This window comes from Dictyostelium discoideum (genome assembly GCF_000004695.1).
Source record: "Dictyostelium discoideum AX4 chromosome 6 chromosome, whole genome shotgun sequence".
In the NCBI taxonomy this organism is placed as follows: domain Eukaryota; phylum Evosea; class Eumycetozoa; order Dictyosteliales; family Dictyosteliaceae; genus Dictyostelium; species Dictyostelium discoideum.
Genome location: NC_007092.3, coordinates 1,872,391 through 1,899,664, shown reverse-complemented (window position 1 = coordinate 1,899,664; position 27,274 = coordinate 1,872,391). Strand labels below are relative to the sequence as shown.

The following is a 27,274-nucleotide window of genomic DNA, read 5'->3' as shown; positions in this document are numbered from 1 at the left end:
AATTAAATTTTAATTTTCCAAATTAATTAATTAAGCATTTTTCATATTTTTTTTTTTTTTTTTTTTTTTTTTCATTTTCAATTTTTTTTTTTTTTTTTTTTTATTTCATTTACATGTTCACACGTACATACAAATAATAAGAATGTTTTCAACATTAATAAAAAGGAATCAATTATCATATAACTACTCTTCAAATTTTACAAGTCATTTTTTTAATTTACCCAAAAAAACAATCTTATCAAAATTTAATTTAAATCTATATTCCACAAAATCACCAACAACTAAAAATAAACAACAAAATAATAATAATAATAATAATAATAATAATAATAATAATAATAATAATAATAATAATAATAATAATAATAATAATAATTTAAATAATAATAATGATAATATAAATAATAATGATAATAATAATAATAATAATAATAAAGAATTAAGAAATCATTATTATTCAAATGGATTAATTAAATCTAATTTTTTAATAAATTTACTTAAAACTAAAAGAGTAACATTCATTATGGTTTATTCATGGATTGCAACACAAATACCAACAGAGATTTTACATTATGTCAATATGGTTGTAATACCAATTTGTGGATATTTAGTATATGACTTTTATAGAATAAATCTTGCAAGAACCAAATTCTATGAACTTACTTTAATAGAACTTATAAATCATCGTGATAAAATTGAAAAAGCTATTCAACAACCATTTCAAATACCGTCATTGAAAGATTGCAAATTTGAAATCAATGGTCCCCTAACTGATACTATTAAATCCATTAAATGTCAATTTGAAATCCAATTAAATCCAGATACCAACAACAACAACAGCGCCAACAATGAAAATACACCAAACATTGCAAAATTTGAAGCAATTAGTCAATTTCATTCTATAAAATCAGTATTTGAATTGGGTAAAAAGAAATCATTAAATGAAAATTTTTTTATTAGATCTTTAAATATAAATATAGAACCAAAAAATAAAAACTTTAAGATATTTGAAAATCTTTAAAATTGTATAAAAAAACTATAATAATAATAATAATAGTAATTCGCCATTTACTCTCTTTTCTTTCTTTTTCTTTTTGTTTTTATTTTTTATTTTTTTATTTATTTTTTAATTTTATATAATTTATTTTTTTTGTTGTTGATAGTACATATCTCTAATGACAGAGGTGATAGCACCAATATCTCTATTTTTACCAGCAACCTTTGAAATGAATTTCATATAACTTGGACGAACTGCTGTTGGTTCCCAAACGAAACCATGGAATAAAATTGTAGTACATAAACAGAATAAAACTGAATCACCATGTTTATATGATTTAAGATAACTATAAATAAATAAATTAAAATAGTAAGTATATTTATAATATATTATTATTATATACATTATTATATTCCTCCAATAAAAACTATTTTTAATTATTACCCTCTTTTAACAGCGGCATTAAAAAGTGATTCTAAAGCTCTTGCGAATAAATAAAGTGCCATTTCTGTACTCTTTGAAAACATCATAGCAGAGCCTGCAATAAAACCTGCAACAATACTATTTAAACCATCTTCTTTTCCTCTAATTGCTCTTAATAAACAATTAATTCCTTTAAATCCACCTGTATAAAATCCTAAAAATAATCCAAATCCAATTGGATCTTTATGTAAAATTGATTGATTAATTAATTTTCTTGGACTAAATAATAATAATAATAATAATAATAATAATAATAATAATAATAATAATAATAATAATAATAATAATAATAATAATAATAATATTAATATTTATAAATTGAGATCAATTGCAAACTGATATTATATTGAATAGGTGTGGGTGAGTGTGTGATTGTATTTATGTATAATTGATATTACTTTCTATATAATTTTCTTAAAATTAAACCAGTTAAGAGGGCAATACCAGCTCTTAAACCATAACCAATTGCAAAACCTCTAATAATAGTTTTTAATGTTGAAATTGCACAATTATCTCTATGTCTACAAATTCCATTTTTATTAATATATTCTCTTGTATCTGTAGGTTTAAGACCTTCTGTTGTTGTTACTTCTGTGACTTTAATTGATTCTTCACTTCTTTTAATCTCATTTTCTAATTCCTCTTGACTAACATTTGTATTGATTGTATGTTGTTGTGATTCTGTTGTTATCTCCTCATTTGGAGAGTTTTCTTGATTTTGATTCTCCATTTACATAAAAAAAACTTCAAACTATTATTAAAAAATAAATAAAAAATAAAAAAAAAAATAAAAAAAAAAAAAAAAAAAAAAAAACAAAAAATAAATTTTTAAAAATTCAAAAAAAAAAAAAAAACCAAAAAAAAAAAAAAAAAAAAAAAAAACCAAAATTAAAAAAAGAAAAATAAAAATATATATGGATATATGAGTATTAGTAAAAGCAAAAATAAAAATATTATAATGATTATTAAATAAATCCTCAAATGGTTAAAAAAATTTTAATAAAGATAAATAAAATAAAATAAAAATAAAAATAAATTAAAATTAAAATTTAATAAATAAATAAATAAATAAATTAAAAAAAAAAAAAAAAAAAGAAATACAATGAATAAAATAAATATTTTTTTATTTAAAATTTTAAAATGTTTGCAGTGTTTTACTTTTTATTTTTAGTGATGATTCGCCGAATCAATCAAAAATAAAAAATATCAACTCAAAATTTTCATTAAAATCTTTTCGATGAAATAGTGCGAGCCTAAAAAAAAACAATAATTTTTTTTTTTTTTTATAATTTTTTTTTTTATTATTTTTTTTTATTTTTTTTTATTTTTAAATTAATTAAACACCATACAACTTTTTTTTTTTTTTTTTATTATCATTTTTGCTTTATTTTATTTTTTTTTATTTTTTATTTTAAAATAATTATTTATAGTTCATATTACATATTCACATATATTTTATTTATATAAATAACATCATTTATATTTAATTAATATACTTGTTATTTATATAATTTTTGCACTTAAAATTTAAGGTAGGTTAAACTCAATTTTTTTTATGTAAAAAAAAAAATAAAAAAAAAACCACCAAAAAAAAAAAAACAAAAAAAAATAAAAAAAAAAAGAAAAACAATTTGTGTGTTTTTTTTATCTATATTTATTCCAACTTTTTTTATTTTTTTTCTGATAGTTATTTATTTTTATTTAAAAAATCTTTATTCTTTTATTTTTTTCTCAGTCGCAACCCGAGCCACTAGATTTAAACAATCATTAAAAAAAAAAAAAAAAAAAAAAAAAAAAAAAAAAAACGTTTATTATATGATGATTTTATAAAACAGAAATCAGATAAAAAAAAGATTTTTGGTTATTGTTTCTTTTTTTTATTTTTATTTTTTTTATTTAATTTTTTGAATTATTTTTTTTATTTAATTTTATTTTTTTTATTTTTTTTTTTTCTCCAACCAACACACTTACACACTCACTCACTCACACACTCAATAACCATCTTCGTAGTGTATTCATAAAAAAAAAAAAAAACCAATTGAAAAAAAAAAAGAACCAAAAATAAAAATAAAATTAAAAAAAAAATAAATAAAAGAGACAAAAAAAAAAAAAAATAAATATTAACTTTATTATTATATACATATCAGTTATTTTACCCCTACAATATTATAAAAAATAAAAATAATAAAATAAATTTTAGAGTATAAAAAAAAAAAAGGATGGCAAGTGTAGAATTGGTAAGAAATATATTACACATAAAAATAAAATAAAAAATTAAAAAAAAAAAATAAAAATAGGAAAAAAAAAAATAAAAAAAAAAATAAAAAAAAATAAAAAATTAATGATCACCAAATAATAATAATATTTAGGAACAACAAGTTGATGACTTAACAGTTTCAAAAGTTACACCATTTGTTGAGAAAAATATAGATGAATTAAATTCATTGGTCCAATTAATGTTCACACCATCAGCACCCGATATTCATTGCACTCAAAAATTATCAAAATCTCAAAATACCAAGTAGGTAAAAAAAAAAAAAAAAACTATTAAATTTTGTATTTTATTATTTTTTTTTTTCTCTCTCTATTTTTTTTTTTACTCCACCATAAAAATTTAAAGAGAGGATAAAAAAAAGAGAAAGCGAGTGTGTGTGGTATTTCTTTTATTTTTTTATTTTTTATTTTTTTTTATTTATTATTAATTTAAAATTAATAGATTTGATGAACTAATTTTATTATTTTTTTATTATTATTATTATTATTTTTTTTTTTAAAAAAAAAAAAAAAGATTAATACAATATAAAATTAGATTAGAAAAAACTAGATCTAGAATTCTAGTATTAATTGATAATTATATAACCCATGAAGAAAAGTTAAGTCATTTCTTGGGATTATTAGATCGTATTGATGATATATTAACAACAATAAAGATTATGAGTGGAGAGGATGAAGAATTAAATTTCACATTACCACCTACCACCAATAATAATAATAATAATACAACCAATGTTTTAGAATCATCCTCCGATAGCGATTACGATATAATTCAACCAAGAGAATTCTTAAAAAAGTCAAAACCAAATTTAATTTTATCAACTAAAAATTCACTTTCTTCATTATTAAAAAGAAAGAAATCAAAAAATCAAATTACAACAACAACAACAACAACAACAACAACAGCAAATAATAATAATACAAGAAGAAATAGAAATAATAATAATAATAATAATAATAATGCAAATGGAGCAAATAGAACAATTGATACATCATCAGAGGATGATGATGAATCAATATCTTCTTCAGATGATGATATTGTAATTGGGTCCAGACGTTCAAGAGCTGCAACAATTTCATACTTACCAAATGTACCAAGAGCAAATCCAACCCCAATAAATGGTAGAACTCCAACTCCAAGTCATAATTTTGAACCATTTACAATTAATACATTTCTTAATAGTGTAAATGGTGTAAATAAAACCTCAACAACCTCTACAACAACCACAACTACAACAACAACTACAGCTGCTGGTAGAACTAATAAAACTGTAAATAGAAACAACAACAATAATAATAACAATAATAATAATAAACGTTTTGAAATTGAATCAGAAGAAGAATCAGAAACTGATATTTCATCCGAAGAAGAAGAAAATAATAATAATAATAATAATAATAGTAATAATAATAATAATAGTAATAATAATAATAATTTAAAATTAAAAACAAAATCAATGTCATTCACAAAGAATGGTATACCATTAAAAATAAGATCAAGAATTAATTCAGAATCTGAATCAGAACCTGAAAATCAATTAGCGGAATCATATGAATTAGGAAAATGTCAAAGAAAACATATTTCTACACCATCACTTAGATTATCATCTGCACATTTACCAAATACAACAACAACAACTACAACCACAACAACCACTACAACAACTACAACATCACCAAAATCTGTAAATAATAACGACGACGACGAATCATCAGATTCTGATTCATCAGATTCTGAAATTGAAAATATTAAACAAACTATAAAAAAAAATAATGGACCACCATCACCAATGACAACAGAAATAATTATTGGATATTCAGGACATTCAAAAAGATTATGTAATAGATATTCATTACCAACAGTCCAAAAATCATTTACAAAACAACAATTACATGAAGAGATTATTAATTTCGGTAGAACTCCATCAAGAATAAAACAAAGTTTTTTAAAACCAGTTAATGGTGATGCTGAATTAGTATTTGAATATGATGACTCTGAGGAGGAGGAGGAAGAGGAAGAGGAGGAAGAAGGCGAAGAATCAGATTCTGAATCATCATCTGGATCAGAAGGTGAAGTTATTGTTGAAAGCTTTGGAATTGAGAAAAAAGTATTAAGACAATATATTAAATTAAAGAAAGAGATGGAAGATAGAAAAAAGGTATCAACTAAATTGGAGGAACCAGTTGAATGTAAAATTTGTTATATGGAATATGATCAATCGAATGAAGTTTTCACATTGGAATGTGATCATGTTTATTGTTTCGATTGTATCACAGAGCATCTTAGAATACTAATTACCGAGGGTAGAGTATTGGATATCTCATGTCCTCATCCACAATGTAAAAAAGAGATCAAAGAGAGTGAAATCTACATGTTAACCAACGAAAAGAATTGGTTAAAGTATCAAAAGTTCTCAATGATTGCCTCATTAAAAACGGAACCAATCAAATGGTGTCCAACTCCAGATTGTGATACACCAGTTCGTGGTGGTAGTGAAAGGAATCCAATATTAAATTGTCCAAAATGTTCAAATGATTTCTGTTGGATATGTGGTGAATATTCTCATGAGGGTGCAAAATGTGGTACTGAGGCAATGGAGTTGCAAGGAAGAAAGAATAAATCCATAGAATCGGCTGCCACCGCTTATATTGATTTCCTCGAGAGTAATAAACATTTCGTTAAACCATGTCCAACTTGTAAATCTCATATCGAGAAACATGATGGTTGTAATCATATGACCTGTATCAATTGTCAACATCAATTCTGTTGGTTATGTATGAACCCCTATCAAAGTGGCCACTATAGTTCAAATGAATATCCCGAATGTTTTGATCGTCAATATTATTCACCATTCGTTCCTGATACTTATACTCCACCACCACCACGTAGAAGACATAGAAAATTAAAAATGGCTAAAAAAATTACTCTCTACACTGCTGCTTTTACTGTTGGTGCTCCTTTATTATTAATTGGTGGTGCAGTTTTACTTTGTGTTAAAATTCATAAACATAGAAAAAATAGAGCAAGAAGAAATAGAAATGTTGGATTATATTAAAAAAAAAAAAAAAAAAAAAAAAAAAAGTTTTATTTATTTATATATATTTATTTATTTATATATTTATATACATTTAAAAAAAAAAAAAAAAAAAAAAAAAATTTTTTATTTAATTAATAAAAAAAAAAAAAAAAAAAACCTTGTAATATAAATCAAAATTAATATTTGTAATGTGTAATTCTTTTTTTTTAAATTTGTTTTATTTGTTCCACTATTATTATGGTTCGAAGATTGTAAAGTTGGTTTATTGTAAAAAAAAAGTACCACTTCCTTCTAACCATATGGTTACCCTCCTCTTTTTTCAATACTTTGTTTTTCATTATTTATTAAATCCATTAGATCATAAACTTGTAAATAAAGTGGAAAATGCAATGACCTTGATTGAGAATTATGAGTATAAAAAAAAAAAAAAATTAATTTAATATATGTTGATGAAATTTCAAAAAAAAATATTAATTTTTTTTTTATTTTTTTTTTATTTTTTTTTTAAAACAGATTTTTTTTTTTTTTTTTTTTTTAAAACAGTTCTTTTTTTTTTTTCGCTTTTTTTTTTTTTTTTTTTTTTGATCTTTTTTTTTTAATTGTTTTGTGATATTTTTATTATATTTTATAAAAAAGAAAGAAAAATGTTTTCATCAAAAAAGAGTTTATTATTATTTAAAAATGTTAGATATATGTCAACATCATCTTCAAAAACAGTTGGATTTATTGGATTAGGTAATATGGGTGGACATCAAGCAATCAATTTAATAAAGAAAGGTCATAATTTAATTGTATTTGATATGTCAAAAGATAATATGAATAGATTAAAAGAAAAAGGAGCTAAAATTGCCAATTCACCAGCAGAGGTTGCAAAAGAAGCCGATGTTATCGTTACCATGTTACCAGCATCAGCACATGTAAAGAATGTTTATTGTGGTGAGAATGGTATTTTTCAAACTGTTAGACCAGGTACATTATTATTAGATTCATCAACAATCGATCCTGCAACTGCTCGTGAAGTAGCATCAATTGCCAAGAAACATCAATCTACAATGTTGGATTGCCCAGTTAGCGGTGGCACTGGCGGTGCTGAGGCTGGCACATTAACATTCATGGTAGGTGGTAGCGAACAAGATTTCAACACTGCCAAAACATACTTGGAATGCATGGGTAAAAACATAGTACATTGCGGTGACGTTGGTACTGGTCAAGTCGCCAAGGTTTGTAATAATTTAGTTTTGGGTATCTCAATGATTGCAGTGAGTGAAGCCATGAACTTAGGTGTTAAACAAGGTATGGATCCAAAGAAATTAGCAGGTATTTTCAACACCTCTTCAGCACGTTGTTGGACTTCTGAATTATATAACCCATGTCCAGGTGTAATTGAAACTTCACCAGCTTCAAGAGGTTACACTGGTGGTTTTGGTTCTGCCCTCATGACTAAAGATTTAGGTCTCGCTGTTGACTCTGCTAAATCAATTGGTGAACCACTCTTACTTGGTAATTCTGCTCATCAACTCTATACTCTCTTAGTTGCAAAAGGTGATGGTCAAAAAGATTTCTCTGTTGTTTATGATTTTTTAAATAAAAATTTTAAAAATTCAAATTAAAAATAAAATAAAATAAAATAAAATAAAATAAATAATATTATAATTTTTTTTTTTTTTTTTTTTTTTTTTTTTTTTTTATTATTATTATTACTATTTATTATAACCAATGATCAGAAATATTTTTTGGACCTTTAATTGTTTTTGATAAACGTTCTAAAACAGTTTTCTTTCTAACTGGATCTTTATATTTTTGACCAGGTCTTAAGGAGAGTGGTATTGAATCATATTCATTATTTATTAAATTTTGTTTATATTGAATTTTATTTTTTAAAAATTGTGATCTTGATTTTGAATTTATCATTTTTTCTGTAATTAATTGTCTAATTTGTGGGTTATTTTCACCACCACCAGTTAAAGCTGTTTGAAAATAGTTTACTGATAAATCATAATAGTGAATTGCTTTTTCATAATTTAAATGATCATCCTCTTTAATTGCCTCTTTAACACAATCAATTGCTAAATCAATTAATTCACTTGTACTATTTGATAATTGAATTTGACTCATTATTGAATATTCTTCTTCTGCTTGTGGAAATGGTAAATTATTTTTTGAAAATCCTGTTGATGTTGATGTTGATAATGATGTAGTTGAAAAATTATTATTATTATTAAAATTACCTGTACTATTACTTAATTGTGGATTTTGTTTTTCTAATGTATCAGCTCTTGATTGATATTCTTGTTTCTTTTGATTTAAAAATAATCTAGTTTCAATATCATTTTCATCTATTTTTTTTTTTTTTTTTTTTTTTTTTTTATTTTTTTTTTTCAATTAAATAATTATTAATAAATAAATTTAATTAATTATAATTTAATAATATTAATAATATTTTACTTTTTGATGCTTGTTCTAATAATTCTGAACATTTTCTATAATATATAATTGCATTTTGAAAATTATTTTTTGATTCACACGAAACTGCTTCATTTGCATATTTTAATGCTTCTTCAACTAAATTTGTACCACTAGTATTTAAGTTATTATTTATACCACTACTACTATTTAAAAATGGTGGAGGTGAAGAATTATTATTATTACTAAATGTAATATTACTGTTACTATTTGAAATATTATTATTATTATTAAAATCTAAATGTGCAGAAGATTTTAAAAAATTTGACCTATTTTGATATTCTAAAATTTTTGAATCAATTAAATTCTTTGTGGATTGATCTATATTACTATTGCAAACTTGTCTTAAATGATCAATTGCAATTGAATACATTGAAATTGCTTCTTGAGCTTTACCATTATTATCTAAATTAACAGCTTTTTGAACTAATTCTAATGCTGATTGTAATGAAACTGACATTTTTTTTTTTTTATTCTTTAATATAAATATTTTTTTTATATATATATAAAATAAAATAAAATATAATAAAATGGGTTTTGTGGTGTATACAAAAAAAATAAAATAAAATAAAATACAGTATAAAAAAAAAAAATTGGATTTTTTTAGTGGTTTCGCTTTTTATTTGAAAAAAAAAAAAACAAATTTAATTTATTTTTTGACAATAAATAAAAAAAAAAAAAAAAAAAAAAAAAAAAAAAAAAAAGTTTTCCTTTTTTTTTTTAATTTATTTTTTTTTTATTTTTTTTTTTAGAATTTACATCACATTACAAGAAATCTATTATAATAATTTACAATAGGTTACATTTAATTATTTTTCATTTTTCATTTTTTTTTTTTTTTTATTTTTTTTTTTTCTTTATTTTTGTAATAACAAGCACCATATACTAAATTAGTTATAATGGGCGATATTCCACATATTATCTTAAAAGATGGGTCATCAATGCCAAGAATAATTAATGGTATGTGGCAAATGGCAGGTGGTCATGGTAAAGTTAATTATAAAAATTCATTATCAGATGTATATATCAAATAATTATAAAAAAAAAAAAAAAAAAAAAAAAAAAAAAAATGAATAAAAATCAAGTAGAATTAATAAATTAATATGAATTTAATTATTATTATTATTATTATTATTATTATTATTATTATTATTATTATTATTATTATTATTATTATTATTATTATTATTATTATTATTATTATTATTATTATTATTATTATTATTATTATTATTATTATTATTATTATAAAAAGATGTTAGATTATGCGAATAGTGGACTTAGTTGTTTTGATATGGCAGATCATTATGGATCAGCAGAAGATATTTATGGTGAATTAAAAACACAAATGAAGAATGATGGTAATGATAGAAAAGTTACAGGATTTACCAAATGGTTTCCAAGACCTGGTAATATGTCATTAGAAAATGTTAGAACATTCATTCATTCATCATTAATTAGAACAAAATCAGAGTTCATTGATTTACTTCAATTTCATTGGTGGGATTATGATGATGATAGATATTTAAATGCTGCTCAATCTTTAAAACAATTACAAATGGAAGGTTTAATTAATTCAATTGGTGTAAGTTGTTTATTATCTATTATTATTTATTATTAAATTATTAATTAATTAATTTTTTATTATTTTTTTTTTTAAAAAAATAAAGGTAACAAATTTTGATACTATTAGATTAAAACAAATTGTTGAAAGTGGTGTTGACGTTGTTACATCACAAGTATCATATTCAGTTATTGATAGAAGGGCAAGAGGTAAAATGACAGATTATTGTAAAGATAATGATATTTATATGATTGGATATGGTGTTGTTTTGGGTGGATTATTAAGTGAAAAGTTTTTAGGGGTACCTGAACCATCGACTATTGCATTAAACACTTGGAGTCTTTCAAAGTATAAAGATTATATAAATAGATGGGGTGATTGGAATTTATTTCAAGATTTATTAGAAGTTTTACAAAGAATTGGTTTAAAACATTCTGTATCTTTAACTCTAATAGCCATGAAATACGTTTTACAACAAGATATGATTGGTGCCATCATTGTTGGTTGTAGATTTGGTATTCATCAACATATCGATGAAAATAAACGTTTATTCACTTTTAATTTAGATGATGAAGATATTGAAAAAATTGATAATATCGTTTTTAAAGGTGATTGTATGTTAGGTTGGTCTGAACCTGGTGACGAGTTTAGATAATTTAAAAAAAAAAAAAAAAAAAATAATAATATATTCATGTAAAAATAATTTATTATAAATATATTATTTTCTTTTAATAAATATATATATAGTAGAGAAAGTTAATAAAAATAACAATAGTAATAGTAATAGTAATAGTAATAGTAATAATAATAATAAATAGTTATAAAAAATAAAAATAAAAATGTAAATTCACACACACTTTAAATATGTCGATATATAAAAAAAAAAATAAAACAAAAAAAAAAACTTAATAAAAATTAAATTGTAAAATTATAAATAAATTATTCCCATTATTTGAATGGTAAATTATTCTAAAATTAGTTTTCTATTTTTATTTTTATTTTTATTTTTATTTTTATTTTTGAACATCATTTAATGTTGTATTCAAAAAAATGTTTTTGAACTTTTCAAAAAATAAATTGTTTATCACATCAATGATATTACCAAATTAAATAAATTTATTTTAAAAAGATTGGAGGGTGTTTTTTTTTTTTTTTAGTTATTTGAATCAGTTAAAAAATACCAATATGGTTTTTTTGGGGGTATTGTGTGCTAATCATGTGGTGAATTTGATATTAACACACAATTTTTTTATTACAAAAAGTCTAAATTATTATGCCACCATAATGTTATATTAGAATAGTAATAAATATTATATTTTTATTTTATTTTAATTTTTTTTTTATTTTTATTTTTTAATATTTGCCATTATACACATATTAGTTATTTTTTTTTTTTTTTTATTTCCAGAAAAACTATTTTTATTTTGAAATAATAATAATAATAATTATACAACTATATTTGTAAAAAAAAAAAAAAAAAATGAAAAAAGTAATTTATTTTATATTTTTATTTTTATTTTTGAAATCAGTGGTTCAATCAATAAGAGCACCTAATCCTGAAAGTAATTATTAAAATTAAAAAATTAAAAAATTAAAAAATTAAAATTTTGGTATAAAAATATTAATATATTTAAAATAATTTATAATTTGTTAGGTATTAATTTAACACCTACAAATATTACTTTTAGATTTAAAGAATCTGAAAGTTATTATGCAAGTTGGACAATGAAATATAATTCTACAACATTAGTAGATGCTCAAGTTTCATTTGACTGCGGTACACCATCAGGTGGTTTTAGAAATTGTTTATTAATTACTAATAGACGAATGTCAAGATTATTTGGGACAACTTCATCAACATTTTGTGCAGTTGATAGTAGTGGACAAGTTTGTTTTATTTCGATGACAAATGCTAAAATTCCATCACCAATTAATGTAAAATTTACTAGTAAACCATCAACAAAGGGCGGTAATGTAATTGTCACTGGAAATTATTTAAGATTATTATCTCAACAACTTAATATTATTCAATCATCAACAAATGTAACTATTAAAGTAATTGGAAATTTTGAAGATCCAACATTTGATTGTAATAATCTAACATTATCATTCCCACCAGGATCTGGCAAAATGGATTTAATGTTTGACTTGGTTAAAAAATTTGAATTTTCATATGAATCTCCAATTATAAATTCAATAAATTATGATCCAAATAATTCAAAGATTTCGATTTATGGTGATAATTTTTATACTGAAAAACAACTTATAAATATTCTATTCAATGGTATATCACAAAATACATTTTCAATTATACAAAATGATACATTAATTCAAGTTGATAAATTTATTCAAGATACTGGTGGTCCAATGAAAATTCAAATCTCAGTAAATAATATTTCAATGGATACTAATTATTCTTATTGTTTCCCACCTATTCCATCATCAATAAATTCAATATCAAACCATATTTTTGGTATAGTTACAATTAAAGGATCATATTTTAATAATGATAGTGAAATTGTAAAAGTTAAAATTGGAGATAACGATTGTAAAGTATTAAACTCAACATTAAATGAAATTCAATGTCAATTAAGTCCCGATCAAATTGGTGGTTCAAATTTAAATGTAAAAATTAATATTGGAGGATGTATTGATAATTCAAATTTAACATTTACCTATGGAAAACCAACTTTATATTCCCATACACCAATTAAATCAAATGATACTACTGTAACATTAGTTGGTATAAACTTTGGTTTATTAAATGAAACAATTATAAAAATTCAAGGTTTAAATGATAACATTTTACCAATTTCAATTAATAATGATGAAACCCAATTAATATTTAATTTACAAAAATCAAAATGTAAACCAATTGTTACAATTATTCATAATAATTTTTCATCAAATTCAATTACCATTAAAACACCATTAACAATTACATCATTAAATTCACCATTTGTTTCAAACACTTCATCATTAACTTTAAATTTAATTAATTATGATTGTACAAATACTGCTAAAGTTTCATCAATTATTGATAACTCTTTTAAAAATGAAATCACATGTTCAAAACCATCTATTCAACAAAATTCAGAATATTATTCAACAATTTGTCAAATTCCTCCAGGTACCGGTAAACATTCAATACAAATTAAATATCAAACTGAAAATTCAACAACCCAATTCTCATATATGCAACCATCAATTACATCTTTTGAAATTTATAATATGACAGTAGTAACGATTTATGGATATAATTTTGGTACAGAAATTTCATTATTAAAAGTAAATTTCTCTGGTAGAAATCCAGAGATTCAAACTATCAATGATAATAAATTTACTTTTACTTTAATAGAATCTGATTATAATTCTCTATTAAACATTACTGTTGATGGTATACAATCACAATCATCAATACAAATAATAAAACCAACTCCCACACCAACTCCTTCCCTCATAACACCATCGCCAACTCCAGTTGAGAAAAATGAAAGTTCAGCATTCTCACTTGGTTTAAACAACAATTTAATTTTATTCATTTCAATATTACATTTAATTTATATAAATTATTTAAATAAAAAATAAAAGAAAATAAATTGTATTTAAAAAAAAAAAAAAAAAAAAAAAAAAAACATTAAAAATATATATTTATTTACAAAAAAAGGGGGTTTATTTATTTAAAAAAAAATATGCGCATATTTTGGAAAAACTGATAACTATTTATATTTCTACTATTAATTATTTTTTATTATTATTATTATTATTATTATTATTATTGGGTTTTACAGGATTTTTTGTTTGTATTTTTCTTTGGAATTAAAAAACTTTTTTTTCTTAAATCTTGGATATAAAGCTTTTTTGTCATGTAGATATTTATACTTTCGTCGAAAACTTCTTTAACTCCTTCGTAGGTTGCTGTTGAACACTCCATATATTTTATTGCATTTATTTCTTTTGCTTTTTCAATTCCCATTTCTTGTGTCACAATTGATTTTTTAAGTTCTCCACCTTCTTTTCTTAAATCAATCTTTGTACCAACTAATATTATATTTGGAGTTGGCAGGATTTTTCTAATTTCTGTATTCCATTTTTCAATATTATCATATGATGCCTTTGAATCAACTGAAAAACAAATTAAAAAAACATCATTAAATTCAATTTGTTTTATTCTTCTTAATTCATTTTGATCACCAACTATTTTTTTTAATATTATTATTATTATTTTTTGATTAGTTTGATTTTTTTTTTTTTTTTTTTATTTTTTTATTTTTTTTTTTTATAGGAAATTTTTTAAATTTAAAAAAAAAAAAAACTTACTAACTAATCTTAATTTTAATGGTTTTTGATTATGTGTTACTGATACTGTATAATCGGTCCATGTTAATTCTGAACCTTGGAAAAGAGATGTTAAAGGTCCACCACTTGAATAAGAGTTCATTACACATGATTTACCAACTCCATCATCTCCAAGACAAAATATTTTAACTAAAAAATTATTAAAATTTCTTTCCATTTTTGTTTATTTTTTTTTTTTTTTTTATATTTTTAAAAAATTTTTTTTTTTTTTTTTTTTTTTTTTTTTTTTTTTTTTTTTTTTTAATATAGGTATTAATTATCTATTTTTGATTTATGATTTTTGATGTGATAAAAATAATAATTGTTTGTTTCTTTTTTTTTTTTTTTAGTTTTTTTTTTTTTTTTTTTAAAAATTAAAATTAAAATTTAATTTTAAAAATTAAAATATTAATATTAATTGCTAATAATAAATAATAATAAAAATAATTTTCAAAAAATTGATATGAATTAGGAACAGATGTGTGATGTTTAAAAAAAAAAAAAATAATAATAATAAAAAATAATAATAATAAAAAATAATAAAATAAAAAATATAAAAATAATTAAAAAATAATACTTTAGCTTGTATACAAAAAATAAATCAAATAAAAAAACGATATAATGATGTGGTGAGTGTGTTTGATTGTGGGAAATTTTTTGTATTTTTTTTTTTTTAATTAAAGTTTCATACAAAATAATAAAAAAAAAAAATTTAAAAAAAAAAAAAAAAAATTTTCCCCAAAATATTTTTGTTTTAAAAAAAAAAAAAAAAAGAAAAAAAAAAAAAAAAAAAAAAAAGTAAAAAAAAAAAAATAATTATCACAAAAATAATAAATTTAACTCAATACTACCACACCTGTTACTTTCACATAATAAATTGATAGTGTGGTTGGTTGTGCGTGTGTGTGTGTGTTTGTGTGTGTTTGTGTGTGATGATTGTTCGTTTGCTTATAATAATAACATGGTTGAACAAAAGTATATACAGTGGTGAGTGGGTTATGGTGGTCTTTAAATGGAAATTAAATATTATTTACAAAAAGTATTCTTTTTCAAAAAAAAATTAATATAAAAAAAAAGAAAAAAATGAGAGGAAAAAAAATAAAAAAAAAAAAAAAAGATTATATTATATTTTTATTTGAATCGAAATAATTTTTATATTATTTATTTCCAATTTTTTTTTTTTTTTTTTTTTTTTTTTTTTTAAATTTTATTTGATTTTTTTATTTTTTGTGTGAAACAAATTGTAATTGTGTGGAACATGATCACAGAAAAAAATGGTTTTTTGACATATTTATTAATAATAATTAAACAAATTTTTTTTTTTTTTGATTTATATTTGCAGGTGAAAAAAAAACAATTTCAAAAAAAAAAAAAAAAAAAATAACACATAATATCAACACTAAGTTACCATTTTTATTGTTTCAAACCCATTATAAATTAATTTTGATCCTTATTATTATTAATTTTTTTTTTATTGAAATTACATCTGGATAAAAGTTGTTTGTATTTATTTAAAAAATTATTTGATTTTATTTTTTTATTTTTTTTTTTTTTTATGAAAATATTAATTTTTTTTTTTATTTTGAGACATCCAAATTAAAAAAAAATAAAAAAAAAAAAAAACAATTTTTTTTTTGTTTTTTGTTTTTTCCCTTTTTCAAGCTTTATTAACACACCCCTTCATATTTTAATATGTTTAATAATTAAAACTGTTTTATAATTTTAAAAAAAATCAATGATTATGAACTATAATGTAATAGATAAAATTGATGTATTTGGTAAGTATTAATAATAATAATAATAATAATAAAAAAAAAAAAAAAAAAATACAAAAATTTAACAATTTAATTGAAAATATAATAACAATAATAATAATAATAATAAAATAGACATTATAAGGCATATAAAAGATCCAGAGTTTCCAAAAACATTAGAAGAATTAAAAGTTGTAAATGAAGATTGGATAACTGTTATAGATAATAATGACATAAATGATAGTGATGATATCAATAATAATAATAATGAAAATTATAAAGGATATTGCTTTATAAAGATATTATTTCAACCAACAGTACCACATTGTCATTTAGCACCAACGATTGCATTATGTATAAGAGAGAAAATTAAAGAATATCTTCCAAAGAGATCAAAGATTGAAATATACATTAAAAAAGGTACTCACCAAACAGAAGATGAAATTAATAAACAAATTAATGACAAAGAAAGAATTATAGCTGCGTTAGAAAATCCTGAAATATTTCAATTAGTTAAAAAATGTATAAAAGAAGATGATTATTAAAAAATAAAATTAAATCATATTTTCTAAATATTATTATTATTATTATTATTTTTATTTTTTATAAATTTTTTAAAATTCTTTTTTTAAAGAAATATTTTAAAACTTTTCTATAATAAAAAGATTCTGGACCACTATTACAATTAACTATATTTGATATATCTTGAATACTATTATCATTATCATTATTATTAATATCTTCAAGATGAGCAGAATAAAATTTGAATTTATTAGGTAAGAAATCTGGTGAAAATTCAGGGAAATAATTTGAATCATGTTTGATGCTTGAATTAGTTCTGAAAATGAAAGAGATTAATTTTGTGATTTTTGGAGTTCTTAATAATTCAAAGTCTAAGGAATTGTTTAGTAATGATGGAGTATTCAAAAAGCTATTAACTTTTTCTCTGCCTTCTTCTGCTGCAAAAGCTTCAACTAAAAGGAACACTTTAATTTTATCATTTATTGTAAAAGGAATGTCACCTCTAAGTACACCGAAACCAATACCTTTTAATTGCTTATAATTTGAATGAATTAAAATATATTTAATATCATTTAAAAGTTGAGAACTTGTTAAATGATTTTTAATAATAATTTCATCTGCACCATCAGCACCTGCACCACGTGTTTGTTTCATTTGTTTTTCAATATCTGAAATTTTCAAATTTTCAGATAATTGGAAATGATCATTTCTATTTTTAAATCCTGATAAAACCAAATCTTTTGAATTTGTAATTGATAGTGGAATTCTTGAATTGTTTAATTTAGCATGTTCACTAGCTAAATTATAAAGTTTTAAAGAGAAATGAATTGATTTTGAATCATTTAAAATTGAAGTAACTGATAATAAACTTTCAATTAAACCATAATCTAATGATGGTGATGATGATTTTTGTTGTTGTTGTTGTTGTTGTTGTTGTTGTTGTTGTTGTTGTTGTTGTTGTTGTTGTTGTTGTTGTTGTTGTTGTTGTTCTAGTTCTAGTTCTGATGAGATTATTTTAAATATATGATCCATTACCAATGGTTGATTCTTTAAAATATCTTGAATTAATCTAAATCTAATTAAAATATGAATTTGTTTAAAATGAACTTTGAAAGCACTTTTTAAATCACCAACTGAAATGAAATATTTAAAAAAGAATGTATTTGAAATATTTAAAAAGTCAATTTCCTTTGAATTTGATGATGATTCCATTAATCTTTGAATGAAATTATTACCAATTGTTGTTGTTGTTGTTGTTGTTGTTGCTGTATCATATTTGTTCAAATCATTTGATAATATCACTGAAAGATATTTCATTAATGATGGATTTTCAATGAAACCCATTAAAAATGGTACAATAACTGAAATTTGTTTTGTACTAATATTCTTTAATAATAAATCAATTTCATTAAATGATTGATCATTATTTTCAATGAATTTCTTATCTATTGAAATTCGATAGTAACTATTATTATTATTATTGTTGTTATTATTATTATTTTTTTTTTCAAGTAAATTTAATTTTAAAATTGTATATTGGTAAAGTTCATTTATTGTTATCATTGAGATGAAATCCTTTTGAAAATCAATAGCTTCACCATAATATTTTGATTCAAGACCATAACTTGATAATATCATTCTATCCAAAACTATAAGATCAAAATATTTATTTATTACTTGCATTAAATTTGATCTAATCTTTAAATATAATGATGATGGTAATTGTTGTTGTTCATTTAAATTTCCAATTTGTTTCTTATAGTATGCAGATGTTGAATGATGAAATCCTAAAAGAATTGAAAATACAAAATCATCATTATTAATTTCATTTAAACTATTACAACCAAATACTGATTCTATCCATTTAATAATTTGATTTTCAATTGTTTCTTTTAAATCATTATTATTATTATTATTATTTTCTTGATTATTATTAATAATATTTAAATTATTTAATGATAAAATATAAGAATAAATTAAGGCTTCTTCACCTTGATAACATAATGATGTTACAAGTCTTTGATTTGATTGTTGAATAATCTTTAAAATATAATTCTTTGCACAATTTAAAAGACCATTATTTAAAGATAAATTAAAAAGTTTATTGTAAAGTGCTAAATTCTCTGATCGATTATTTGTTAATAGTAGTTTTTCAATATTGTATGGATCATCTTTTGAAATTGGTAAATTTGGAATTGTAATTAATTTTGATAATAAATGCTTATCAATTGATTTTGAACTATCTCCAAATCTCTTTGAAATTATGCTTTCAACAAATTGATATTTACCCGATTCTAATGATTTCATAACAATACTTTGAAATGTACTTGCTAAAATTTCAATTTTTCCATCTAAAATTCTATATAATTTCATTGGATCATTTATACATTCTAAAAATAATTCTGAATTAATAAGTTTTTCACTTTCTAATTTTTCTTTTAATTTTGGTTTAATTTCTTTAATTTGTTGTTTTTCTTGTTGATCTTGTTGTTGATCTTGTTGTTGTTGATCTTGTTGTTGTTGTTGTTCTTGTTGTTGTTGTTGTTCTTGTTGTTGTTCTTGTTGTTGTTGTGGTGGTGGTGGTTGATCTTGTTGATCTTGCTCTTGTTCTTGATTTGTAGGTTCAATTAATTCAAATTGTTGTGGTAAAGTTTTATAAAATTCAAATAAAATTGGATGAGTTGGATCACTTTTAATTAATAATTTTAAAGTTGATTTTAAAATTGGAGTTTCTTGTTTATATAATTCAATTAAAGAATTGATTGCATTAGAATAATCCCTTTTGTGAATTAGAAATTGAATTGTAAGATTTGAGAGTAACTCTTTTGAAAGATGAATTTTTTTAGAGAGTTCATACAATTTTTTAAGGATTACATCATCTTTATGAATTGAGAAATATTCATTTATAATTAAAAGTGTTTCATCGGTGACTGAATTTATATGTTTTTCAATTAATTGAGTTACTAAAGTATTAAATAAAACTTTTCTCCATTTTTCACCATGTAAAAGTTGTGATAATGTAAAATTGTATAAACTTGAATTTGAGCCTATAATATCCTTAATTTTACTAGAATAAAGAGTTAACATTTCATTTTCAATTGATCTTTGATATTTTTTTATTTTATTATTATTGATAGTAGTATTGATAGTAGTATTGGTAGTAGTATTGGTAGTTGAATCAATTATTATTTTTCTATCTAATTGATTATTAAATTTATTCATTGCTAAAAGTAAATGAGTGATCATAATGATATTTAAAGATTGAGGTTTCTTTTTAATTGAATCGAAATAATGAAGAGCTTCATCAAGAGTAGCAACCCTTACATATCTTTGGAAAATCTTTGCTTCTGATGAATCTGATGGTATATACCCAAAAATCTTGAAATGGTTAAAGAAAAACAAGATAAATGATGGATCTTTTTCATAATGTAATGAAATTTCAATATCATTAAAATAATTCTCACTAATTGGGTATCTTAATTTAGCCATTAATAAAAACCAATATAAACGTTCTCTTACTTTTGAAACTGGTATATTTTCAATTAAACTTTTAATTTTATTTTGATTAAAAATTCCTTTATTATTATCTTCATATTTGTCAACTCGTTTAAATAATTCTCCTCCCTCCCCTTTTACATTTACTTCTTCAACTTCTTCAACTTCTTCTTCTTCTTCATAACAACTATTATTACTTATTGATAAAATTGTTATAATTTGATTTCTTGATAATGTTAATAGGAATGATATAAAATGTATCTCATTTTTAAATAAATTTTGAAATTCAATTTCATTTATATTCTCACCAAATTCATTTATTAATTGATTAAAAATTTCATTTTTATCTTTTAATTTTTTAATTTTATCTCTTGAAATTTCAACATTTGTTAAATATCCAAGTAATCTTGAAAATTTTGATAATTTAATCATATCTGATAAATGTTCTTGTAAATCTGTTATATCAAGTTCTGATGAAATTGAATCTTGGAAATTTTGAATAAACTTTTTTGATATACCTTTTCCAACAGTTAAATAATTATTTGTTGCTGTTGAATCTGAATCTGAATCTGAACTTTTCATTATATCTTTTGATTCAAAAACTGATAAAAAGTAAACTATAATTGGTAATGAATCTAATTTCATTTTAAATTCTTTTGATGATTTATTTAAAAATGATTTTGTAAAAAATGCTACTGTTGGTGGTTGTTGTGATTTTTTAGCTCCTAAAACTATTTTAAATATTTCATTAATTGATTCAATTTCATTTTCACTTATTAATTTAATCATTTCTTTATTTAAAAATAATTCTGATAATCTATCACTAATTAATTCTTTTGTATTTAAATTATTTGTTTTTAAATCATTTCTAAAAAAAATTATTATTTATTTATTTTCAATTATTTTATGTGTGTGTTAGTTTAATCACTTTTTTTTTTTTCAATCATTTTTCAATTATTTTTTTTTATTAATAAAAATAGGTATGTACATACAATGTTTTTAAAATAATATTTTCATCATCTTTTTGTGGTTTAATATAATGTTGTCGATGTTTTTTATTTATATCTTTTAAAAAATTTGTATCTGTTGATGTTTTTAAAATTGATTTTTTGAGTTTATCTTGAGATTTTAAAATTGGTTGTGATATTTCTTTTCCTGCAGAGTTTGTTTGTGATTGATCATTTGTTATTTTTGTTGAATTTATTGTTGATGTTGTAAAATATTTTGAAAAAAATCTATTTGGAGAGTTAATCTTTAAGCATTGGTATTTGCTTAAAACACTAACTCTATTCATTGCTTTGACTTTTTTTATTTATTTAAACACACCAAAATTATGTTTTCCTCGATCAAAAATTGAAAAAAAAAAAAAAAAAAAAAAAAAAAAATTGAAAAATAAAAAAAGTGAAAAAAAGAAAAAAAAAATGAAAAATGAAAAATGAAAAACGAAAAAAATAAAATTAATTAAATTCATTCAAATTTTACAACTAAAAAAAAAAAAAAAAAAAATCTTTTTTTTTTGATATTTACTTACTCCACTCAAATTAGTAAAAACAATAATAAAACGTTAATACAAATTTTTATTATTTAAACAAAAATCAAATTTAATAAAAAAAAAAAAAAAAAAAAAAAAAAAATTTAAAAATGAATTTATTTTTTTTTTTTAAATAATTGGTTCAACTTTTGTAATTAATTAATTTAAATGATTTCAATTAATTGAAATATCCAATCAAATCTTAAAACATTAAATACTCTCTATTGTTTAATTCTAATTTCTTGATCTCTAAAACTTTTTTCAATTCTTTTTTAATAATTCCTTCATTTTACATTTTTCAATATATTTATTTTTATTTGTTTTAAAATTTTATAATCATATCTTTGGTAGTATATTTTTAGAAAAAAAAAAAAAAATGTGTTTTGGCTCAATTTAAATTGTTCCCAAAAAATTGCTAAATAAATATCCAATATCAAAAAAAAAAAAAAAAAAAAAAAATTTATAATTATGTTTTTTTAATAAAATTGATAATATTTGAAAAAAAAAAAAAAAAATAAAAAAATAAAAATAAAAATAAATTAAAAAATTTTTTTTTATGGAAATATCGGTTGATTTCTTTCAAATTAAATGAATGTTGGTTTATTATTGTAAAAAGCACTTACACAACATTGTTCAATGTTTTAATTTTAATTAAACCAATTTTTCAAAAAAAAAAAAAAAAAAAATTAAAAAAAAATTTTCTTTTAAAAAAAAAAAAAGATATTTAATGTCAAAAAAAAAAAAAAAAAAAAAAAAAATAATAATAACAAATCAATAATCATTATTAATTAATTGTAAATTATACATATATTTTGAAAAATAAGGTAATTATTTATTTTTTTTTTTTTTTGATTTTTTTTGATTTTTTTTTTTTTTTTTTTATAGATTCAAAAAAAAAAAAATTTTCTTTCCTTTTATATTCATTATTAATTTTCATTAATTTTTTATTTTTCCCAAAAATTAAAAAAAAAAAAAAACCATTTAAAAAAAAAAAATTTCAATTTCAATTTTAATATTTATTCTTTAAACTTTTAAAACAAATATATATATTTTTATTACCACATTTTCCAAAACTTTACTTTTTTTTTTTATATACAATTTTTTTATTTTTTTAATTATTTAGAAATGGAAACCGAAAAACCAAATACAGATGTTAAAGTAGCCCAAGACTTGGAGAAATTAAAATTGGATGAAAAACATAAGGATGAAAAGAAAGATAAAAAGGATAAGAAAGATAAGAAGGATAAGAAAGATAAGAAAGAAAAGACTCCAGAAGAGATTGAAGCTAAACGTTTAAAGAAAGAAGCCAAAAACAAAGATAAAACTCCAGAGGAATTAGAAGCTAAACGTTTAAAGAAAGAAGCTAAAAACAAAGACAAAACTCCAGAGGAATTAGAAGCCAAACGTTTAAAGAAAGAAGCTAAAGAAAAATCAAAATTAGAAGGAAAGAAAGATAAAGATCATAAAGATGAAGGAAAGAAAGATAAAAAAGATAAAGATCACAAAGATAAAGATCACAAAGATGAAGGAAAGAAAGATAAAAAAGACAAAGAACATAAAGATGAAGGAAAGAAAGATAAAAAAGATAAAGAACATAAAAAAGAATAAATTAAAATAAAAAATGGAATTCTATTCTTTCTCTTTTCTTTTTTTTTTTATTAAAATACATTTTATTTAAATTTTATATATTTTATTTTTTTTTTTTTTTTTTTTTTTAAATTATAATATACACAGCACCAAGAAATATTTTTGGTAATTGGAAACCATCACAAATGTAACCAAAATTATGAGTTGAATTTGGTGGAATTTGAACATATGATGGTAATTGATAAACACTTTTATTTTTATTCATACCCCACAAATCAATTACTCTAACTGATGAATCGATTACAATGACTAAATTATGAATTGTATTAACATTTTCATTGATAATTTCAACAGAAACATGCATTTTAGGATCATTATCATTATCATTATGCCATTTTGTAACAATTGTTGATTGAAATATAACTTTACGAGTACTATCATCAACACATTTATTTTTACCAGTTTCTAAATCTTCAATACATGAATGATCCGATAAACATGAATTTGGAATACATTCAAAACGAACAGGATTTTTATTATTATTATTATCCATTATACAATAAATTTCTTTTATAAATGAAAATATTAAAAATAAACTTAAAATTTTATATAGTTTATTCATTTTATTTATTTTATTTGTAACTTTTTTTTTTTTTTCTATTTTATTTGATTGAATGATTGATTGCCAAAAAAAATAATAAAAATAAAAATATATAAAAATAAAAAAAATAAAATCAAATCAAATAAAAATTCTAAAATACTAGTTTTACTAAATAAAATATAAAATTTTAAATTTACAAATAAAATTAATAAAAAAATCATCAAGTTACAATTTACAATAAAAATTGAATAATATTACTAAAGATTATAATATATTTAGTATTCATTTTTTTAATAATTTAATAAAATAATAAAAACCCCAAAAAAAGAAAAAAAATAAAAATAAAAAAAAAAAAGATTTAAAAAAAATAATTTTTAGTTGAAATTAAATCTTAGATTTGTGTGTGTTTTTTAAAATAATTTTGAAAAAAAAAATTGCCTACTTTTAAATATAAATACCTATAAATGAATTTTATCATATTCATTATTTATTTATTTATTTATTTATTTATTTATTTTTTAAATTTTAAAATATAAAAAAAATAATTTTAAAAATGATGTATATGGATATAAATAAATATATATTTAACCAGAAAAAAAAAAAAAAAAAAAAAAAAAAATTTGAAAAAAAGAAAAGGAATATTTAATTAAAAGATTTTTCTTTTAATAAAACTTTTAAAACACCACCAACTAAATATAAAGAACCAGTGATTAAAACCTTTACATTTTTAGTACCATTTTCAGATAGTTCTTTAGCAATTTCAATTGAAGATTCAATACTATCAGCTGTAATACATGGATGAGATTTTTTTGATAATTTATCATAACATTCTACAACGAAATCTTCCCATGTTGATGATTCTTTTATTTCTGTTGTTTGTTTCACAGCGGCATTATCAGGAATTGGTGTTGTTGTTGCTGTTGAAGATTGATTTGATTGAATTATTTCATTAATATAATATTTTTTATCAATTGGTTTTTCAATGATAATATTTGGAATTATAGATTTATTAAAGATTGGAATTTCTTTATTATCAATTGATTGGATGATTGGTGTTAAGAAACTTGTTGGATTTCTACCACCTGTACTATTGAATATTAAAATATGAATTGTATCATCATCATTATTATTAGTAGTAGTAGTAGTAGTAGTAGTAGTAGTAGTAGTAGTAGTATTTACTATTGATTTCCACCAATTTAACATTACAATTGAACTTTCAACAGTATGAGCACCATCTAAATAGAAATCCATATTTGGAAAATGTGATGGATTTGTAAAATGTTGAGCACGACCAGCCCATTCACAATTCTTTAAACCTAATTCAATGGATTTCAATAATGGTGTAAATTGAGTGACATTATAATTATTAGTTTCATAATTATATTGTTTATGATTTTCACTATTGAAAATTTCATTAACATCTTTAAAAGTTTGTTTCTTAAACCAACAATTTGCTAAAGCTATCGCCAATGATGCATTCTCTAATTGATGTGTACCTTTTAATCCAATTGATTCAATTTTATTATTATTATTATTACCACCACCACTACTAATTGTATATTGGTCTATTGATGGTACAATTGATAATGGTGATTTAACTTTATTTGAATGATCAATTAATACATTGATTGCTTCTGGTAATTGTGATGAAACTGTGAATATTGGTATACCAACTTTCATAATACCAGCCTTCTCCAATGCGATTTCAGCTAAAGTATTACCTAAAAGATTTTGATGATCGTACCCCAATGCAGAGATACCAGTTACCATTGGTTTTGGGAAAACATTGGTCGAGTCCATTCTACCACCTATACCAACCTCCAAGATTGTGCATTGGATAGCTTCGTCTTGAAATATTTTCAATGCCATTAGAGTAAGGTATCTAAAGAAATTTGGTAACTGAGTTTGGTAATCTTTAATTAACAAATCCCAACAGTTCCAAAAGTATTGAGAAAACATCTCTTTACTAATCATTTCACCATTGATACGAATACGTTCTCTTGGACTGATCAAATGGGGTGATGTGAATAAACCTGTGCTGAATCCTTGTTCCCTTATAATCGACTCTGTGATTGCACATGTACTACCTTTACCTTTTGTACCTGCAACATGAATTATCGACTCTCTCTCTAAATCAATACTCAATGTTTTACAATAGTTTCTCATTTCTTCCATTAAAAATTTTGCACTCTCTTCTTTATTATCTCTTCTTTCTTTAGTCCATGATATTATAACTGTTTGATTCGATTGAAGTGTTAATAATGCATTAACTGCTTCTTCATATGATCTATCTTTTGGTGAATATAACATATTTGATTTTGGTTTATTATTCGTTATTGGGGCGGTAGTAGTAGTAGTAGTAGTAGTAGTAAAATTTAATTTTCTAAAATTATTATTATTATTTTTACAGTTATTGTTAATGAATTGGTTTGATTTATTAATTGTTATAGTATATGGTATATTATTTTTAAAATATTTAGGTAAATTATATAATATTTGTCGTTTTAATAATATTTTATTCATTCAATGCTTTTGTTTTGGGTTTTTTTTTTTTTTTTTTTGGTTTTAGGTTTTTTTGAAAAAAAAAAAAAAAATGAGTCATTGAGGGAAACTGTTTTTTTTTATTA

At 21.1% G+C, this 27,274-nt stretch overlaps 14 protein-coding genes across 14 annotated transcripts; 8 read left to right on the top strand and 6 right to left on the bottom strand.

The window, feature by feature from the left end:
- Positions 1–142: 142 nt before the first annotated feature.
- On the top strand, positions 143–1,021 carry DDB_G0292646 (hypothetical protein; the record flags this gene model as incomplete). The annotated part of the gene is made up of 1 exon (XM_629546.1): positions 143–1,021. One exon carries the CDS (start codon positions 143–145, stop codon positions 1,019–1,021), a length of 879 nt encoding a protein of 292 aa, XP_629548.1.
- Positions 1,022–1,141: 120 nt separating this feature from the next.
- DDB_G0292644 (hypothetical protein) lies at positions 1,142–2,210 on the bottom strand (the record flags this gene model as incomplete). Its single annotated transcript, XM_629545.1, has 3 exons — positions 1,142–1,343; positions 1,442–1,699; positions 1,879–2,210. 3 exons carry the CDS (start codon positions 2,208–2,210, stop codon positions 1,142–1,144), a joined length of 792 nt encoding a protein of 263 aa, XP_629547.1.
- A 1,489-nt stretch (positions 2,211–3,699) lies between these two features.
- DDB_G0292706 (hypothetical protein) lies at positions 3,700–4,005 on the top strand (the record flags this gene model as incomplete). Its single annotated transcript, XM_629544.1, has 2 exons — positions 3,700–3,717; positions 3,850–4,005. The coding sequence occupies 2 exons, from the start codon at positions 3,700–3,702 to the stop codon at positions 4,003–4,005; spliced, it is 174 nt and encodes a 57-aa protein (XP_629546.1).
- Positions 4,006–4,413: 408 nt separating this feature from the next.
- On the top strand, positions 4,414–6,810 carry DDB_G0292642 (hypothetical protein; the record flags this gene model as incomplete). The annotated part of the gene is made up of 1 exon (XM_629543.1): positions 4,414–6,810. One exon carries the CDS (start codon positions 4,414–4,416, stop codon positions 6,808–6,810), a length of 2,397 nt encoding a protein of 798 aa, XP_629545.1.
- A 626-nt stretch (positions 6,811–7,436) lies between these two features.
- hibA (3-hydroxyisobutyrate dehydrogenase) lies at positions 7,437–8,402 on the top strand (the record flags this gene model as incomplete). The annotated part of the gene is made up of 1 exon (XM_629542.1): positions 7,437–8,402. One exon carries the CDS (start codon positions 7,437–7,439, stop codon positions 8,400–8,402), a length of 966 nt encoding a protein of 321 aa, XP_629544.1.
- Positions 8,403–8,499: 97 nt separating this feature from the next.
- On the bottom strand, positions 8,500–9,715 carry DDB_G0292640 (hypothetical protein; the record flags this gene model as incomplete). The annotated part of the gene is made up of 2 exons (XM_629541.1): positions 8,500–9,128; positions 9,238–9,715. 2 exons carry the CDS (start codon positions 9,713–9,715, stop codon positions 8,500–8,502), a joined length of 1,107 nt encoding a protein of 368 aa, XP_629543.1.
- Positions 9,716–10,154: 439 nt separating this feature from the next.
- Positions 10,155–11,474, top strand: DDB_G0292638 (hypothetical protein; the record flags this gene model as incomplete). Its single annotated transcript, XM_629540.1, has 3 exons — positions 10,155–10,274; positions 10,511–10,840; positions 10,926–11,474. The coding sequence occupies 3 exons, from the start codon at positions 10,155–10,157 to the stop codon at positions 11,472–11,474; spliced, it is 999 nt and encodes a 332-aa protein (XP_629542.1).
- Positions 11,475–12,299: 825 nt separating this feature from the next.
- tgrQ1 (IPT/TIG domain-containing protein) lies at positions 12,300–14,407 on the top strand (the record flags this gene model as incomplete). The annotated part of the gene is made up of 2 exons (XM_629539.1): positions 12,300–12,381; positions 12,474–14,407. 2 exons carry the CDS (start codon positions 12,300–12,302, stop codon positions 14,405–14,407), a joined length of 2,016 nt encoding a protein of 671 aa, XP_629541.1.
- Positions 14,408–14,594: 187 nt separating this feature from the next.
- racJ (Rho GTPase) lies at positions 14,595–15,335 on the bottom strand (the record flags this gene model as incomplete). The annotated part of the gene is made up of 2 exons (XM_629538.1): positions 14,595–15,016; positions 15,140–15,335. 2 exons carry the CDS (start codon positions 15,333–15,335, stop codon positions 14,595–14,597), a joined length of 618 nt encoding a protein of 205 aa, XP_629540.1.
- Positions 15,336–16,892: 1,557 nt separating this feature from the next.
- On the top strand, positions 16,893–17,456 carry fam96A (DUF59 family protein; the record flags this gene model as incomplete). Its single annotated transcript, XM_629537.1, has 2 exons — positions 16,893–16,935; positions 17,047–17,456. The coding sequence occupies 2 exons, from the start codon at positions 16,893–16,895 to the stop codon at positions 17,454–17,456; spliced, it is 453 nt and encodes a 150-aa protein (XP_629539.1).
- A 58-nt stretch (positions 17,457–17,514) lies between these two features.
- On the bottom strand, positions 17,515–22,222 carry DDB_G0292556 (hypothetical protein; the record flags this gene model as incomplete). The annotated part of the gene is made up of 2 exons (XM_629536.1): positions 17,515–21,796; positions 21,921–22,222. The coding sequence occupies 2 exons, from the start codon at positions 22,220–22,222 to the stop codon at positions 17,515–17,517; spliced, it is 4,584 nt and encodes a 1,527-aa protein (XP_629538.1).
- Positions 22,223–23,584: 1,362 nt separating this feature from the next.
- DDB_G0292636 (hypothetical protein) lies at positions 23,585–24,067 on the top strand (the record flags this gene model as incomplete). Its single annotated transcript, XM_629535.1, has 1 exon — positions 23,585–24,067. One exon carries the CDS (start codon positions 23,585–23,587, stop codon positions 24,065–24,067), a length of 483 nt encoding a protein of 160 aa, XP_629537.1.
- Positions 24,068–24,173: 106 nt separating this feature from the next.
- Positions 24,174–24,668, bottom strand: DDB_G0292634 (hypothetical protein; the record flags this gene model as incomplete). Its single annotated transcript, XM_629534.1, has 1 exon — positions 24,174–24,668. The coding sequence occupies one exon, from the start codon at positions 24,666–24,668 to the stop codon at positions 24,174–24,176; it is 495 nt and encodes a 164-aa protein (XP_629536.1).
- A 621-nt stretch (positions 24,669–25,289) lies between these two features.
- On the bottom strand, positions 25,290–27,170 carry folC (tetrahydrofolylpolyglutamate synthase; the record flags this gene model as incomplete). Its single annotated transcript, XM_629533.1, has 1 exon — positions 25,290–27,170. One exon carries the CDS (start codon positions 27,168–27,170, stop codon positions 25,290–25,292), a length of 1,881 nt encoding a protein of 626 aa, XP_629535.1.
- Positions 27,171–27,274: the final 104 nt, after the last annotated feature.